Below are 19444 nucleotides of genomic sequence, written 5' to 3' on the forward strand. Positions count from 1 at the left end.
GAATTTTCATCTCCTTTTATGTTTTTAATTGCTTCATCAATCTCTTCGTATACACACTCTACCTCATCATCATCATGGGCGCTTGTAGGCATATGAGACGTTAACAATCGTTGTCGGTATATATATATATATATATAAATATATTTAGTATTACATTTAGATTAAAAAGTAAAGTTGAGTTACTTTCTCATTTTATAATAATTGTATATTCTCACTGCTATTCTGATCAAAATTTTACTACGGTTTCTCCTTGATCCATCCAGCCAAATGCTGGATTGGTTACTCATATTCAGTGAAATAACACACCTACTTATTCCTTACATGATCTATAATGTAGTAATTTATGATTATTTTGTTCCAATCAAAATAAAATATCCTTTTTTTGATTCCATAATAAAATTTCTATTCAAAATTTTCTCCTCCTTCACCAGAATCAGTGCTTCTGCCAGCACCAAATTAATTTTACCACTGTGAACTTAACTGAAAACCTGTTAATAGAAGAAAAATCAACTTTGATGTATTAAATTATTTGAATAGATGTTGCTACATTTCATCTATTCAATTACTAATTTAGTACGAGTGAGAATTTTAAGAATTTAAAATAGTAAGAATAAAAATAATTTTAAGAAAATTTTATTTAAATTTTTCATTTACTATGTTATCTATGGTAAGAATTTGTTATTATATTACTGATAGTCATTTAATGTTTTTGTTTCAGAGATTGCTTCCTTTATCAGGAATTAGTAGATCTTATAAAATCAGTTTGTGAAAAAACAAAAACGTGACGTCGGTCAGTTTTAAGACATTAACTCATGTGTCCATTATTAAAGTAAATATCAACATTTCATTTCTCTTTTCTTTCTCTCAAGTCATCATTGTTAATAATTGTATTGACTGATCACACTTTGCTTGAGAATTTATTATTTGCAACAAAGACATTTAATGTAATTAATGACCGCTGGCTGTTGAAAAACTTGCAGTACCATAGCAAATGCTCCTTCACTTTAAATATACGTTCTTCTTTTTAATACTAACTTTATAATGTTATTTTTTATGTTGTGTAAGTGATGTGAATAGTTTTAATGAATTTTTATTCAAGAAATAAAAACTATTTTTTTATTAATGTATATTTTTTCTAATATTTGTTCAAATATATATTTGTAATTAATTATGTTTTTAAAATTGTAAAGTAAATATTTTTAAAAACCATTTGTCAACAGTAAGTCAAGGAATTAGTTTTTAAATTATTAAATAGTATATCACTTTGCTACATTTTCATGATAGGTATTTAAATAAAATAATTTTTTTTTCATTATTGTTACACAAGTAATGAATTAATTACAGAAATAATTATTTTTTTTGTTATGACTTTTCTTAAAGATTTATTTTTACCCGTGATGGAACGGAGATGGTATATGTGTTTGGGGTAAGAGGTTGGTGTATGTGTTACCATTTTCCTCAAAAACTACTGGACCCATTTCGATACGGTTTTTTTATTACTTAGGTATCACTTCAGAGCAAGGTCTTAGATGTGTTTTACGATTGTAGGCCACCAGGGGGTGTTGCAGTAGATGTTTCTCTAAAATGGCTGGGCCGATTTTGATGAGGTTTTTTGCATTACCTAACATAGGTATCAGTTCAGAGCAGATTCTTATTCATGTTTTACGGTTATAGACTACCAGCAGTAGATGTCTCTCTAAAATGGCTGGGCCGATTTTAATATGGTTTTTGCATTACATAGGTATCACCTCAGAGCAGGTTCTTAGATTAGTTTCATGGTTACAGGCCACAGGCCACAGGCCACCAGGGGGTGATGCAGTGTTATTCTTCAAATCGGCTTTGTGGATTTTTAAAATTTTTAATTTTATCACTTCTAAATAACGTAAGCTTTAATGTCTATTATTTTAAATATTAAATGTTCCTTTCCATGTTGATTCATTTTTTCATGACAATACCAGATATTTGTTCTGAATATTATTCAGTAATGTAATAAATAAGCGCTAATTAATTTTAGTAAATCTTATTTTGAATCTGATGTTATAATTTTTTTATGTATATTCAAATCGATTACTTCCAGTTTTAGTTATAATTTTTTGGGGATTAATCTTTTAAATGCTCTTGCACCAGGAAATACACAGTGTGCTGATATTTCAGGGTACATAATCATTTAAAATGTTTTAGTTACTATAAAAGATTTTTAATGATTATTTTTAGAAATGTGAAGTTATATTTTCTGCTAAATAAATACGCTTCAATTTAAATTTCATCAGACATTTAATAATAAAAAATCTTTTTTATTCCATCTGTAACTCATTATAAAAGATTTCTGTAAAACTTGCAAAGTCATTCTTCTCACAGCATTAAAAACAGCTGTAGTATTATAAGTTGTTGGACTAAATTAAAATTTTGAACAAGAATAGGCCTGTAATAAAAATGAAATAAATATGATGTGTTGCTTTTATGAAAGAATTATCTTTCATGATTATTTTGTAATTTCATGACCGAATGAATAAATTTTATCTAAGTAAACAAAACTTTTCTCTTCACCTTTTGTACATTTATTTTGTAAATAAATAAAAGGTGAAGAACTAGACATAATGGGAAAAATAGGTAAATAAATATTTTTATATTAATCAGATATAATATTTTGATGTAAATATAGGCTAAATTTTCTTTCTTAACCTTGGGTACCTTCACATTACCTATAAGATTTTTTATTAATATTGTATTAAATAAATATAGTTTGATTTATAAAATATTCATTATTTGTTTGTTGGTTTATAAAATGTTTAAGCGCATAAACCATCAATTAAGATCTTGTCACAGTCGAGGAGTTTAAGAAAGTTTGTACTCTTAAAGATGTTTTTTACAAAATTCCTCTGTTCAGCTTTGGGGAAATGGTAAAGAAACCATACTTTTATGATTTTAATAAGTATTAATTTATATCTTTATATACAAAGATATTAAATATAATACTTTTATGATTTCTCAATTAATGTTATCGCTATTTATTTTCTCATACTTAAGTGATGTGATTAGTATAAAACTTAAAAGTTACGGTTTACTTGTAATTAGTTGTGGGTGGGAGTAAACCTATTTAATGGAATCAAATAATTTTGTAACTTTTAGCAACGAGTTTACTCATAGTTTTGAGGAAATATATTAAACAGAAACAATGAAAAACAGGAGAATAATTGTACCGATTGTAATTCAAAGTTAGAATTAGCAAATAACCAGTTTCATAAAAAAAAACAATTTCATTTAATAACTCTTCCTATCATTAAAGAAGCATTTCTCATTCAGAAAAAATCAACTCATCATATAAATAAAACTGTTTTTATCAATCATGTGATTGCACAATATAAATCTTTTTTAAATAAAAAATTCTTCATTCTTAACAATGACTTTTAAATAAAATTTTTAATTTCATTTTTACTTTATAAATTATCATTCCATCTTCAATTTTATAGTTACCTTCAAATTCATAGTTATTTTGTGGTTATGCATTCTCCTTCAAATAGTTTACAATTCACAAAAAAAAAGTATATTAAAAATTTTCTTTTAAGTAATGCATTTATTGACTATTTGTATACATAAAATAAATGAGATTGATTTACGACAGTTTTTTCCTGATGTAAATGAAATTTGTCGATATCTCTGGCATTTTCGTGTAATACACGCATGTAACAAATTTGTATAAAATGTTTTTAATTTAATACTGATCGATTATATTTTCCCTTACTATTATTTTAGTTCACAACACAACTCATTCTGAAGCCATAAAACTTTTGAAGAATGAATCTAAACTGAATAAGTTCACTTTTTTTTTGTAGTTCGTCTTACAATTATAAGTATTATTTATAATTTTTCAGTATTTAATTAAACCGATGTTTTTATTTTAATGAAATCTTTGTTATTTTATATTTATTCTTAATATAATATATATTGTGTCGTAATAAGTTAAGTATATTCATTCATTGTGCCAAAGAATTACATATTTTACGACTAGATAATTAATGTTAATAGAAACTTTATTCTTTTATTTTAACTTTATTAACTTGAGCATGAAAATACTAATTTAAGAATAATCGATAAAGCAGATTAGCGTTTACTTATTTTTTTAAACGTAAATTTATTCTTTAATATGTTGATAGGTTATAGTTAAGAGAGTGGTTTCAATACATGAACATTTTTTGCAGCGATATAGTGTTAATTTTACGTGTTATTTATTTACTTGAATTTTAAATAGAGTAGTTGTAATGATAAAAATATACAGTAAATATTAAAAGACATAAAGATAGTTCGTCAGGAAAGTTCTAAAAAATTTAAAAAGAAAAAAATTATTTTAGATTAAAAATATTTATAATAATTTCATAATAAATCAGCAACTTTGTATGTTTTAGTTGTACATCGACTGTTTTATATCGACTAATATCTTTCCTGAAGAAGACATCAGTAGACTTATGGGACTTAATATTGCCGACTCGGTTTCAGTGCAAATTTAATACTTACATTTCATTAATTTTTACCGATAGAAATCAATATAAACTCTGTAGAAAGGTGTGATTTTGGCCATCAAACATTTGTAACTGTTCCCGCTTCATCTATAAGGAAGCAGGGAGAAAATTCAATGTATTTTTTCAGAATTTTATATGTAAAGTTCATACTTACTTTACAGATAAACAACATTCACATCTGACTCGTGAAACATTTTGCAACTTCTGACTGCCGAATCGGTCGATAAAATTATGTTTTCTTCCACATCCAACCGCAGATCGGTTCATGTTTCTTCAATATATATACATATATCTATTAATTGTGTGTTTGGCAATGCCTGTTCTTAGTTACTTTAAGGCTATCCAGGTTCATATCTCTTCATAAGTGCAAAACACTTACCGTTGTAATTCGCATGATGATCTCATCGGTTAATATTGTTTCTGGCAGAACTTGCAGAATCCCAAGAACTATATAGATACAGATGTTTACGTCATTGATTTGCGTAATAATTTATAACAATAAGTAAATCAGATCCAACAGTTTTTTCAGTAAGGAAGAGTAAGTTTGCTATTAACCGTTTTAATTAACTTTTTGCTATTAATTTTAATTTAAACCATTTTATCATAAAATTATATATCTAATGAACTTCTGTCACCATCCACATATTATTGAAACCCTGTTTAAAAATTAGCGGAAGATCATGAAATATACTTATACTGAAACATATACTAAACAGACCGATGGGTAACTCGGCACCAAAAAATCCTATCTGCTTCAGCCAGTATTTAATTGATAGCACTAGTAGTACATTTATTATAAAATTGTTTGAAGAGCTTTTCTGACAAATTGTTTAACAAATATATTAACATATACATTTGTTCTCATTATGGAATAATAATTTTAAATAAAAATATATGTCGTCTGACAATTGAAGTTAATAATTATTAGTTTTTAATAGTTATTATCGGTTTTACGAGTACAAGTATTAAATTGTTTATAATTTGAATGTAATTATAGGCTGCATATAGAAATGATATGCGTGTATAATATGTATGTTCATGCAAGTGAATATCTGATCGTCTTAAAATGTTTTTGATAACATTCCTTTGATATTTTAAGATTTAATTTTTTTGTTAGCGTGTATAAATATTATTTCTATATACATTGTCACAGGAGATATTTGAAAGATGTGTTTGTTACCTCTTCAATTAAGAAGCACTGTATGTAATTAAATAGAATAAAATGTGAAAAGCAGCTATTTTTTCATTGTTATTAACCGCTTGTGTATTTCTTCTTATTATTGAAATATATTTTTGTATGTGTATTTATCACTTTTTTTTTAAAAAGAATTATATTTTTTTAGTGTGATATTAATTTTGTATAATATTAAAAATGATATAATAAAATCAACAGCTAATACCGATATAATTTTATTGATTTAATGTTATTGATATAAAATATTAAATTCATAATGTATAATGTGTTACATTCTAAGAGCTGTTTCAGTGAATAAATATTACAGAATATTTTTTATTTTTATTATTCTTGTGGAATTCTTTTAAAATATGAGAAATTATATTTTTTAACTGTTTTTATGTGCATTTGTGTCTTTTGTATGCTCTAAAGTGTACGGTTTTATAATTTGTTCTAATTAATTTATTTTTATATAGATGATGGAAACCAAAGTTACTAATAGAATTTTTTAAAGATAATAATTTAGCTATTTAACATATATGTAAATGCTAAACATATGTGTCAAATAAAATTTTGTTTTTGAAAAAAAAAACGTGTATAGACCTATTACTATGTTGCATTTTTTCTGAAGAAATTCTTGTATTTTGCTATTTGCTTTCAATTAATCTTAGAGATATAGACTTTCAACAAAACAAGAATGCAGTGTGGAGACAGAACGTAGTGTTTTCTACCTCTGAATAAAGGAGAGAAACATTATACTATATATTTTTCAAGAAATCAAACTTTTCATTAAGGCTGAAGAAAATAATGAATTTTTTAATGTTTTTTAATGTATTGCTTTCCTTTAGTTTCTAGTATTAGTTTAGAATAAAAAACCAATAAATAGGTAAGATTTAATTAACTTGGCAAATAGTAAATAAATTGTTATTTTCTTAAATTCATATTTGAATATACAACTTTATGCGGTAAGCGCCAAAATATACAGTACTGGATTTCGCGCAGTTCTCATGCGCATGTCCGTTCATCGGAGTTTTGTTTAATCGGCTTTATGTGTTGTTGGTAGTGCAAACAACGTTGCGCTTAAGATTGGAGTTCAAAACTGGTTTGAAGTTAGCGGCGGAACAATATCGCGAGCAATTTAATAAGGCGGCACCAAGCGACACAGTTATGCGGCCTATCGTTACGAAATTTCGACCTACCGGTTGTGTATTGTGTCAACGGAAGGGAAGTTCGGTAACCGGCCGCAAATGAGAATAACGGACGTGACCTTGATCGGATTTTGGAGTCGCTTAACGAATTCTTCGACGAACGTCCTTGAAAATGAAAGTCAACGATACGTCGCTTCGGCGATTCTTTAAAAACATAGGTGGATTTCCGTACTGAATTCAGGTTGGACAAAAAATAATACAGAATAACAGCTACAGTACTGTATATTTTGGGGCGTACTGTAATTATTTTTTGTCTTGCTATTCCAAATAAGAAAAAATATTATTTTGCGGGATATTCTACATTAAGTATTAACGCGTTTAAGTACATCTTGACGATGGAAAAGTCTTTAAAATAAGTATTACACTTGAGATACAATCGCTTCAAAATTTATAAAAATGAAAGAAAAAACTTAATTACGGTCATAAATTATTTCTAAATCGTATACATTTCTCAGCAGTAAAGTTTTGCCGGTAGTTTTTGTTCAGAATGTAAACAAAAAATTTCCATTTGAAGTGCTAAAATATAAAATAGTAATACTTCAACATATTAGCAGTTACACTCCACGTATTGATATGCTTATTTCCAATAAGCTAAATGATATCAAAAGCATTCCCTATCTACCTTTTTGGTAAACTTGCATTTACAGATATTAAAATAAGGATTCGAGTACTATTTACACACATGTTGTTAACTTAGTTGAAGTTTCAACCGTTTATCGTTACAAAATCCAGAATCTGATGGAAAAGACTATTTTCATAAATTAAATTTTAATGTTTAACTTTTTTTTTAACCTAATTTACAAAAATTATAAAACAGAAAATTAAAAAGATTTTAAATATGCAACTAATAATTTTACGAAATTAAAAGCGGCTAAAAATGCTTAAAATAAGGTCTGTGACAACAGAACTGTTAACCTAGCATTTATAATTTTTTTTCTAACATTAGTTATCTACCTGAAAAATATTATCATATACATTCATAAATTTATAAAATAAGGATGTTATTATTACTTCTTAGTCAGATTATTATGTGAAAAAAAATTTGTAAATATATTCTAACCGATGATAATGTTCAGCAAATGTAGTGTCCCTAAATTAAAAAAAAAGTAAACCGTAAAAAAATGCAGTCATAAATTGATGCGGGTAATAACTTTGCGATCCTTAGGCCGATCGTTTTTAGATTAGTATTTTTATCTAGCTTCATTTACCGAATTTAATACATCCAATAGTAAGTAGAGTATATATGACACTTAACAGGATACTCGGTATCCTGTTTATTCCAGTGAAGTACCGTATTTGTTTACGTGGATTAGCCGTTAAAACTTTGAAACTAGCTATAAAACATGTTTTTACACGTAATAATCTAAACTGTTTATTCCTAGCAAATCCTTCCGTTTCCTGTTACTCATTTATAATCAGACATTTGCTTGAGGACATTACTTTCTCCATGGTGTATGCGCTATTAAATTTAGTGGAGTAAGTGTAATGGACTGAACTGTTTTATATCTTCAAAGCGTAATTATTAGAATAATTAAACATTTATTTTATATTATCTAAAAATTAGTCGTGAAGATTTTTCATATGTTAATACTTTTTTGAGTAAGATTTTTAACATAAAGTTTTCTGACTTGCTCGATTCCTTCTTTTTAATGGAGGGTTTTAATATAAATATTTTAGAACCCGAAGTAATATAGATAATATAACCTATTAAAGCTCAGCGCAAGACAAAAGAAAAAATATTACATTATATTTGCCGTTACAAATCTGTTTCTAAAATTTGTTTGAATATCATCAATTTATCTGTGTAATATTATAATTGTTACTGTGCTTTTTATTTATCTACTTTAAAACATTTTTGAAAATTCTTCTGTATAGCAATAACTTTTTTGTTACATTTTTTAGTCTCATTTTAGAAATGAGACTAATTTTACAAATTATATTATTTGTAAATTTTCTATTTGTTAACGAACACTTCATTAACATTAACTTCATATACGCTCTGAAATATTAAAAGTTGCAGAGTTAATAACTTATTTTCTTATATAACTTCTAAACCGTCTGTTAATTTATTATATACGATTTAAATTTATAATTTTATTAAATTTATAACGAACCGTTTTTATCAAAAATGAACAATAGAAAAGATGTTGCAAAAAACCTGAAATTGTTTTTTTCTATTGGGATGGTCAATAATTTTTAACTAGTCCCGAAGATCAAAAAAATACCTAATGCGATCGCCAAAACCGTTCTTGGAAACTTTTATCTACTTTGGTAGATAAAGCAAAATGGTTGACAAGTGAATGTAAATGTTTGTTATAAACGCTGTACTTTTACCGGTATGAAGTTTTCATCGTAGTGTTTACCTATATGAAGTAGAATTTTCAATCTCTTATTAATTTCTTTAAATTAAGTAAAATGTTTTATAGAATGTCTAGAGGCGTATGAAATAGTATAATATATATGTTATAATACATCATTTATTTGTTGTTTGTAATCTTCACTATTATTACTTGTTTCTAGTTAATTCATTCTAAGATATTATATTCTTCTGTATCTAAATTTCATCTTTTTTATATAACCGATCTGTGATAAATAATAAAAGTAATAATTTTTAATTTAAATTACTGATATTTATTCAGCGATGTAGATATAATTATAGATTCTAATAAATGACTGTATGGAAATTCTTTCAGTTTGCTATTGTAATGATTAAATCTTATTTACAGCAATAAAGTAATAAATATTAATACCTTAAAGGAAGTTGGATGTAAGAAATATAAATGTTGTTTTTCTTTGAAATAAATATTGAAAATTTTCTTAATCGGTTTGGTCTATATTGTTAAATTTAAAAACAATATAGTTGTATTTAAAAAGTGTTAATAGTCATGCAACGATTAAACTAAACATGTTTATGTAAGGGCCATTACGATACATAACTGATTTTTTTTTTAATGTAAAATGTTCAGTTTTGAGTTTTTTTTAAACTAAAATCTTAATCGTTTGTAAATGTTTTACGATGAGGAAATTTTCAATTACTCAAAACTTTTGAGACGATAAATTGAAATATTTTATAAATAAAACATTTTTAATAACTACTTCAAAACATTTTCAGTTCTTCCAATCATCTAAAGCGACTACTGATATAAAGATCATCAGAAGAGGAAATGGAAGTGAGTTATTAAAAAAAAAAAGTTTTATTTTTTAAATGTTTCAATTTTTAATTTTAAAAGTTTATAAATTTTTGGTTTATAATTTTAATTTACCTATATATATATATATATATATATTACTTTTAAATCGTATCGGTTAATAAGGTCATTAGCAACTATGTTGAATTTGAATCATCAGATTTTATAAATCGTAGCCAGGAATCAAATCCAGGAACTTCAGTCTAGCAGGCAAGCTTGTTAGCATCTGTACCACCGAGACGTGGAGAAATAAAAAAATGTTAATAATATTGATTCTTCGGAAGACTGTAGAGGCTATGGATATTAAGATCATTGTGTTTCAAACACAAACACGATTCAATCATCTTGATAACTTAAAATGTAAATAATTATTAAAATGTAAAATTATTCGTGTGAACTATGTTACGAAAATGATTGCTTTTTCATTGACGTAGAAAACATTTAACCCCGTCTGGGTCCCTGATAGGAAAAATTAGAAATAATTATTTCTTGTTAATTGATAATTTTTGCTTCCTTGTATAAAGTAAAAGAATTATTTTGATCGTAAAAAATTTCGGTTTGTTAAATTTCAACGGAAATATCAATTTTGATTAGTTTCGGCGCGATGTCTGCACGTATGTACGTATCTCGCACAACTCAAAACGATTAGCCGTAGAATGTTGAAATTTTGGATTTAGGACTGTTGTAATATCCAGTTGTGCACTTCTCCTTTTGATGGCAATCGACTGAACCAAAAAAGCCCAAAATCCAAAAACATTGGATTTTGAACTTTTTCGTAACCGCAGTTATAAGTTCTCATCCAGAGCTTTTCAACTATATATCGTAAGCGGTACTTATTTTGATTTGTTCCAGAGTTATGGCCAAATAAAATTTTAATTTATGAAATATTTGTTCTTACAAAGGGAAGGCACATCAGTTCGAATCCGACTTCATTTCCCTTTTTTCTTTTAACTTTTATAAATAATTTTTTTTTTTTAACTTTTTAATTGAAATATATTGATTTAACAACTATTAACCTCTTGATTTGTAAGCTTCTATACTACTCCAAATATAAATTTTTTAAAGAATTTGTTAAAAAAAAAATGAATTTACTAATGTTGGGATTTGAGAAACAATGTACTAAGACTATGCTGCTTGATAAGTTTATATCCAAAGATAACATAAAACCAGTTACAGTAACTCAACACATCAAAAAATGTGAATAATTGACAGCAATGAATAATTATACATTAGAAACAAACTATTTATAAATTGATAAAAAGAACATATAAAACAAACTCACTTGCTTAGTGAATATTTGACTCAGAACACTCATTATAAACGAACCAAAGAACCCTTATTATTTATCTACTTGAACTTTTACATCAAAATTTCACAAATCATCTTAATTCATATACTAATACGGAATTGGCCGATCCGAAATTAATTCTAGTTATAATTTTGAACATAATTTATCATTATACATTAACATTTTCAATAATTCTTTATTAAATAGTCGAATGTTCCGTTGAAGTATTTTTGCGGAGAGGCCTTTAATAACATAAATTGCAAACATCCTGAACAGCTTTCCGAACAAACTCGCTGCACTCAGCTCACACCTACGAATCCGAACACAAACTGCGTCTTTCGATGGTCTCGCAGTCTAACCCCCACCACCATTCCTGAGAATTACTCGGTCTATGTGAGTGCGTGTACGCACACTAACACGACGCTTTCTGTGGGAAAAGTTTGTTCCCGTTGCGAGCATGATGCCGTACTACGATAAATTTTTATTTTTAGCAAGAATGTGCGATAAGAATTAAATTATGCCGTGATTATCCACAATCGGTGTTCTCTGAATAAATCCATTTAACGTCGCCTTTTAAAATCGTCCGTCGACGTAATACAAAATTTATAAAATAAAAAGTATATGATACAAATAAAGTAACCGACCTAATTAAGCCCTATGAGCCTATTTTAGTCAAAATTTATAATGATTACAGATTGTAACAAAATGTGTATTTGTAATTTAATAGGCGTACAAGGAAGTCATGAGGTGTCCACATCAGATTTTTTAAATAAAGGCTAAGTTTTATGAAGGAAATAAGGAAATTTGTTTTTTATTCTTTATTTGAATAGCAGATACAATTGCAAATAAATTACAAATATTGCAGTACGAAAGTACGTGTTGCTATTAAATCTATTAAAGGACCGTGTTATAGATTTCATAGCAGTATATTTTGAATATAAATGTAGACATTTCTGGAAAAGAAATGTGCTGCATATAAACCGTTCTGAATCTCAAGTTTCTTTTCTAAATTTTAATTTTATGTATCGTTATAAAAATTTACTTTTGATATTTATACTGGTATATACATTTTTTGTAATTATGTATAAAGATATATAATTACAAATGTATTTATAACTGCAGATGTGTGGGTATGTTTTTGTTTTATAATTATTAGATTCTGTGGGTGACCAGAATAGTAACAATGAAGTTGATTTTTTTAAGTTCAATTGATCGTTCAAATATTTAATATTAGACCTGGGATGCTATGACCTTGTTTTATTTGTAAAATTACTTTCTGTTAATATCTAAAAAAACTATTTAAATTCCGCGGAATAAGTTGTTAATTCACCAGATGAATACAGAAATTATAATTGTTGAAAAAATTATCTTACGGCTAATTTAAAATATATTTTAGGCCTTTAAAATATACCCACTGTCAAATGATATGCCACCTTGCTTCAATATCTCTCTTAGGTTTAATCGTTCTAAATATTTTGATATTCGCTTCGCCGGTTCATTCAAATAAATAAAGATCTTTATTTCGTTTATAATACAAATTATTTTTATCATAATTTTTGAACTTGTAATTCATACGTATAACATTATTATATTAATTAATTATACGTTTATAATAACACATGTTGAGTCTTTGAGAATTGGAACAAGACTGACTAACAATAGAGCATAAGAAATATCCTTTTAATAAGAGTAACAAAAAGTGAGAATTTATTAAGAGTAAAAGAAAGAGTGATAATTTATAAAAAGTAGGAAAAAAGAGAAAAATTTTTATTTTTACAAATAACAAATGAGGAAATGAAACCTGATTCTTAACGTAACTGCCTGCCAAAAATCATGTTTGTTTTTTTTTGTTTTAACATTGTAAATGAAACTATGACAAACAACCAATAACATGATATTTGCAATTAACATAAGCTACGTACATGATACAATCCATAATGTTGCGTTTCAACAGAATAACAAACAACTTTAGTCACGAATAAATGAACAATAATATAATTAAATTGTTAATATTTATGTTTAATTGAAACGGTATTTATATTCATTTGTAATATAATATTAATAGTAATCATATAAACGTATAATAAATTAAAAAGCTCATAATAGTATTTTGAATAATAATAATAATCAGCATATTGCTTAAATAAATAATAAAATTGAATATTTATTTTAACCTATAACAGTTTGAAATTACATTCACATTAATCTTAAATAAATAAATCTAGAGAACCCTAGTTCTCAAGATCTATAAATTATTAACGGTGTCTTATTGCATCTAATATATAAAAAAATACCTAATCATATAATGTATAGTATATATATGAAAGCGTAATTAAATTAATAGAAATATGTAAATTAGGTTATAAACATCAATACACTATTTATGAGTTTGTAAACAGTCACATTATAAGAATATAAATCAAATGAAATTACAAGAACGATAGTATGAAAATAATTAAATCGAAAAAAAAATATTTTAATTAATCATTTGAGATTAGTAATAGGCATAATTTACGCATAGGTTTTCTTAATGGACCGTTAAACGTATACAAATCGACAACCCTTACTAGGTTATCAGAGCCTGAGTAAACCTCGGTGACAATTCCATGTTTCCAATGCAGGGGTGAAGAATTTTCATCGGTAACTAATACTAAATCTCCATCATAGACATTACGGGATGGAAAACGCCGTTTATTGTGTCGCTGTAAATAATGTAAATTGTCCTAAGAACATCTTCTCCAGATAGGTTGTATGAAGTTATGAAATAATTTCCAACGACCTAAGCGATTCATTTAAATGTTTTAATAATCAAGTTCAGGAAAGAGCGCGATTGGACATCCTATGAGAAAGCTTATCCTTATTACAATAAGGATAAAATCAAAACCTAAACCGACAACGATTGTTAACGTCTATATGCCTACAAGCGCCTATGATGATGATGAGGTAGAGTGTGTATACGAAGAGATTGATGAAGCAATTAAACACGTAAAAGGAGATGAAAATTTAATAATAGTTGGAGATTGGAATGCAAGCATTGGAAAAGGCAAGGAAGAAAATATAGTGGGTGAATACGGGCTGGGCAAAAGGAATGAAAGAGGGGACCGACTTATAGAGTTTTGCACGAAGTATAATTTAGTAATTGCCAACACCCAAATTAAAAATCATAATAGAAGAATATACACTTGGAAACAGCCAGGCGATACTCCAAGGTATCAGATAAATTATATCATGGTTAAGCAAAGATTTAGAAATCAACTCGTTGACTGCAAAACTTACCCTGGAGCAGACATTGATAGCGACCGTAATTAGGTGATAATGAAATGTAGATTGGGGTTTAAAAACCTGAAGAAAAGGTGTCAGATGAATCGGTGGAATTTAGAGAAGCTTGAGGAAGAGCAGGTAAAGAAGATTTTTGAGGAGGACATCGCAAGAGGTCTGAGTAAAAAAGATAAGGTAGAAAATGTAGAAGAAGAATGGTAGAATGTTAAAAAGGAAATTCTTAAATCAGCAGAAGCAAACTTAGGCGGAATAAAGAGAACCGGTAGAAAAGCTTGGGTTTCAGACGATATATTGCAGCTGATGGATGAACGTAGAAAATATAAGAATGCTAGTGATGAAGAAAGTAAAAGGAACTATCGGCAATTAAGAAATGCTATAAACAGGAAGTGCAAACTGGAGAAAGAAGAGTGGATTAAAGAAAGGTGTTCAGAAGTGGAAAGTGAAATGAACATTGGTAAAATAGATGCAGCATACAGGAAAGTTAAGGAAAATTTTGGGGTACATAAATTAAAATCTAATAATGTGTTAAATAAAGATGGTACACCAATATATAATACGAAAGGTAAAGTCGATAGATGGGTGGAATATATTGAAGAGTTATACGGAGGAAATGAATTAGAAAATGGTGTTATAGAGGAAGAAGAGGAAGTTGGGGAGGATGAAATGGGAGAAACAATACTGAGATCTGAATTTAAGAGAGCATTAAAAGATTTAAATGGCAGAAAGGCTCCTGGAATAGACGGAATACCTGTAGAATTACTGCGCAGTACAGGTGAGGAAGCGATTGATCGATTATACAAACTGGTGTGTAATATTTATGAAAAAGGGGAATTTCCATCAGACTTCAAAAAAAGTGTTATAGTAATGATACCAAAGAAAGCAGGGGCAGATAAATGTGAAGAATACAGAACAATTAGTTTAACCAGTCACGCATAAAAATTCTTAACTAGAATTCTATACAGAAGAATTGAGAGGAGAGTGGAGGAAGTGTTAGGAGAAGACCGATTTGGTTTCAGGAAAAGTATAGGGACAAGGGAAGCAATTTTAGGCCTCAGATTAATAGTAGAAGGAAGATTAAAGAAAAACAAACCGACATACTTGGCGTTTATAGTCCTAGAAAAGGCATTCTATAACGTAGACTGGAATAAAATGTTCAGCATTTTAAAAAAATTAGGGTTCAAATACAGAGATAGAAGAACAAATGCTAACATGTACAGGAACCAAACAGCAACAGTAACAATTGAAGAACATAAGAAAGGGAGTCCGACAAGGATGTTCCCTATCTCTGTTACTTTTTAATCTTTATATGGAACTAGCAGTTAATGATGTTAAAGAACAATTTAGATTCGGAGTAACAGTACAAGGTGGAAAGATAAAGATGCTACGATTTGCCGATGATATAGTAATTCTAGCCGAGAGTAAAAAGGATTTATAAGAAACAATGAACGGTATAGATGAAGTCCTACGCAAGAACTATCGCATGAAAATAAACAAGAACAAAACAAAAGTAATGAAATGTAGTAGAAATAACAAAGATGGACCGCTGAATGTGAAAATAGGAGGAGAAAAGATTATGGAGGTAGAAGAATTTTGTTATTTGGGAGGTAGAATTACTAAAGATGGACGAAGCAGGAGCGATATAAAATGCCGAATAGCACAAGCTAAACGAGCCTTCAGTAAGAAATATAATTTGTTTACATCAAAAATTAATTTAAAAGTCAGGAAAAGATTTTTGAAAGTGTACGTTTGGAGTGTCGCTTTATATGAAAGTGAAACTTGGACGATCGGAGTATCTGAGAAGAAAAGATTAGAAGCTTTTGAAATGCGGTGCTATAGGAGAATGTTAAAAATCAGATGGGTGGATAAAGTGACAAACGAAGAGGTATTGCGACAAATAGATGAAGAAAGAAGCATTTGGAAAAATATAGTTAAAAGAAGAGACAGACTTATAGGCCACATACTAAGGCATCCTGGAATAGTCGCTTTAATATTGGAAGGACAGGTAGAAGGGAAAAATTGTGTAGGCAGGTCACGTTTGGAATATGTAAAACAAATTGTTAGGGATGTAGGATGTAGCGGGTATACTAAAATGAAACGACTAGCACTAGATAGGGAATCTTGGAGAGCTGCATCAAACCAGTCAAATGACTGAAGACAAAAAAAAAATGAGAAAGCGTCCTGGAGGTAGAGGTTCTGGATCTCTGTGATCTGTTAAAATAGTAAAGATAGGATGGGGATTGAGACAGGCTTCAATTTGTGTTAAAACTATATAATTCCTCAAAATTAAGGATCGTTTGTCCAATTAGTCGACGCATATAAAATTTAACGTTTTTGTTTACGCTTTCACATAAACCACCAAAATGGGCTGAAGAGGGAGGAATAAATGACCATGTGAATGCTTGAATGTCTGATTTTAGTTTTTTTGAATTTAAAAATCGATACAAATTATAAAGTATATTTTTGGCGCAACGGAAGTTGGAACTATTATCGGAAAAAATGAGTGAAATCTTTTAAATGAATGTGAAACCAGACCCTTCCCGCCATATGACGAATCATAATTAGAGCGCCGTCTGGAAGATGGTAACCGACCATCCTTTTGCATATTTATCAACGATAGAAGAAATAATTCTCTTACCGTTTATAATCCAATATTTCTGACGTAAAGAATGATGTACTAATTGAACATCCGAATGTAAAAGACGCAAATGCTCAGAGTTAATAATCAGTTTTAAAATATTTGCATCTGGATGTAAAATAAGAGGATGTTTAACATGGTAATATAATACGCAGTGTTGTAATCTGCTTCCTACACGATGTAAGCTTAAATTATCCAGAAATGGATCAAGTGATATAAGTTTGCTATGATTGGAAATAGTTTGTTTTTAAGGTAATTTATTTCAATACTAAAACGCATGAGTTTCGATCGTTAAATAAAAAAGTTAAGAGTATAATTTAATTCCTTTGTAGTTAGGGTACCGATGATTCGTTCCGTTTTAATTAATTTAGCGTTCTGAAAAAATCAAACGGAAACTAAATGTGTAGTGAAGAAGATCGTTCTGTTTAATCGAATAAGACAGTAGATATCTTTTGGCCGATGGAAAGAAGATTGTGAAAGCCATTGAGGACCGTGCCACCAAGGTGACATGTCAAGTAATTTACTTTGTTACAACCTCTAGAGAATACGTCTGCTGGATTATCAGAGGATTTGACATAATGCCGATTAGCATTTGAAGTATTTTCCTGAATCTCAGAAATTCTATTCCTGACAAATACTTTACAATTAGATGGTTGTCCGTGAATCTACTGTGCTACTGTAGAATTTGCGTATATCTCATCAAAATGTATATTTAAGGCAGTTACCTACCTTTAATAATAAACGATTTAAGTAGTAAACTACCAAAAAGTTCAAGTCTTGGTAGCGTGTTTGTTTTAAGGATGCTAATTTTGATTTAGAACAAAGTAAATTAGAAGTACGGTTGTCTTATACGATTCGTATGTAAATGCAGCATTCATAGTCTTTTATAGAGGCATCGGAGGGTCCATGTATTTGAATAAAATTAATTCTACTATCAATGTTAGGTTTCACGGAACGATTTATTTTAATTCGTTCAATCGAATGAAACGGTTGTATAAATTGAACCGTTGTGATTAATAAAGCGATGAATAATATTTCGTCCGGATTAATTTTAAGTTACAACAATCGCATAAAATGTTTATATGAGAGAACAATATGATCCGATGAATTCTAAAGGATCAAACACACCTGCTACTATGGACAGAATATTTCTTTTAGTGTGTTTTTTTAGAATCATTAGAATGAATAATTTGGAAAAGTAGCGTGTCTGAAGAATTATTCCAAAGAACTTCTAAAGTTCATAAATTCTGTTCTTGATTTGAAGGAATGAAGAAATTTTGTTCAGAAGAAGAAATGATACGTTCTGGAAAACCATTTATGGAATGGAAAACCGTATTGTAATAATTTAGAAATATCAATTTTCAATTGAATAACTTCATTTAAGTTATCTGAACCTGTTTCATCAACATAAAAATCATTTCGCATGGCCTTTGAGGTTTGTGGAAAATCATTCTCATTTGAATTAGACATCTAATGGCTAAATATGGTGCACAAGTCAATGGTCTCATATTTAATAGTTCGTAATGCGAATTGTTGCTAATCGTAATTGCTGAAGAACGGTATATTTTAGTATACCTTATTCTCACCACCACAACGTCTACACATACTTCAACAGTATCGATCAACTATCAACTATCAAAATATTCTTGTAAGCGACTGTGAATTTCATCGTAGGTTGCGTTATAATTGAAAACTACTCTAACCGTATTGAAACGATCTAAATCAATATTTGTGCTTAAAGCTTGCGGAAACGCTGCGTTCACAATTTTCGTCAGATGTCACAATGTCCTTACACGACGATACGGGAAAAATCTAACTAACCACACCGATGCGGCTATATCAACATCCATTGCTAAACTGTTACTACATTGAATCATCAGACCCCTTTTATTTGGTTGCGTATCCACACCACTCTGGAGGTAGCAACCGCGACGCACTGAGATTTTTTTTGTATGTTTTTTCTCACACGTCTTTTTCTTGTTAATGTTTGTATTCGATCCACGGTAAGCGTAATTAATATTCCAGGCATTAAGCCAATATGGAAGGCTACAACAATAATTAAGATCTCTAAACAAAGATGTGGATTCATCAGCATCTCGTAGCAGACTGGGCTCTAGACTTCGAGGCACAATAGACTCGAATGAAAGCGGAATAT

General features: G+C 28.6%; 1 protein-coding gene across 4 annotated transcripts in view; it reads left to right on the forward strand.

Annotated features, from left to right (window-relative positions):
• LOC142324656 (uncharacterized) overlaps nt 1-5751 on the forward strand; it is a 249782-nt gene extending 244031 nt beyond the window's left edge. For all 4 annotated transcript variants that reach the window (XM_075365524.1, XM_075365525.1, XM_075365526.1 and 1 more), the window contains exon 9: nt 719-5751. In XM_075365524.1, the coding sequence (XP_075221639.1) occupies nt 719-785 (67 nt within the window). In that variant the 3' untranslated portion in view covers nt 786-5751. The remainder of the gene's footprint in view (nt 1-718) is intronic.
• Nucleotides 5752-19444: the final 13693 nt, after the last annotated feature.

Source organism: Lycorma delicatula, chromosome 5 (genome assembly GCF_047948215.1).
Source record: "Lycorma delicatula isolate Av1 chromosome 5, ASM4794821v1, whole genome shotgun sequence".
Classification (NCBI taxonomy): domain Eukaryota; kingdom Metazoa; phylum Arthropoda; class Insecta; order Hemiptera; family Fulgoridae; genus Lycorma; species Lycorma delicatula.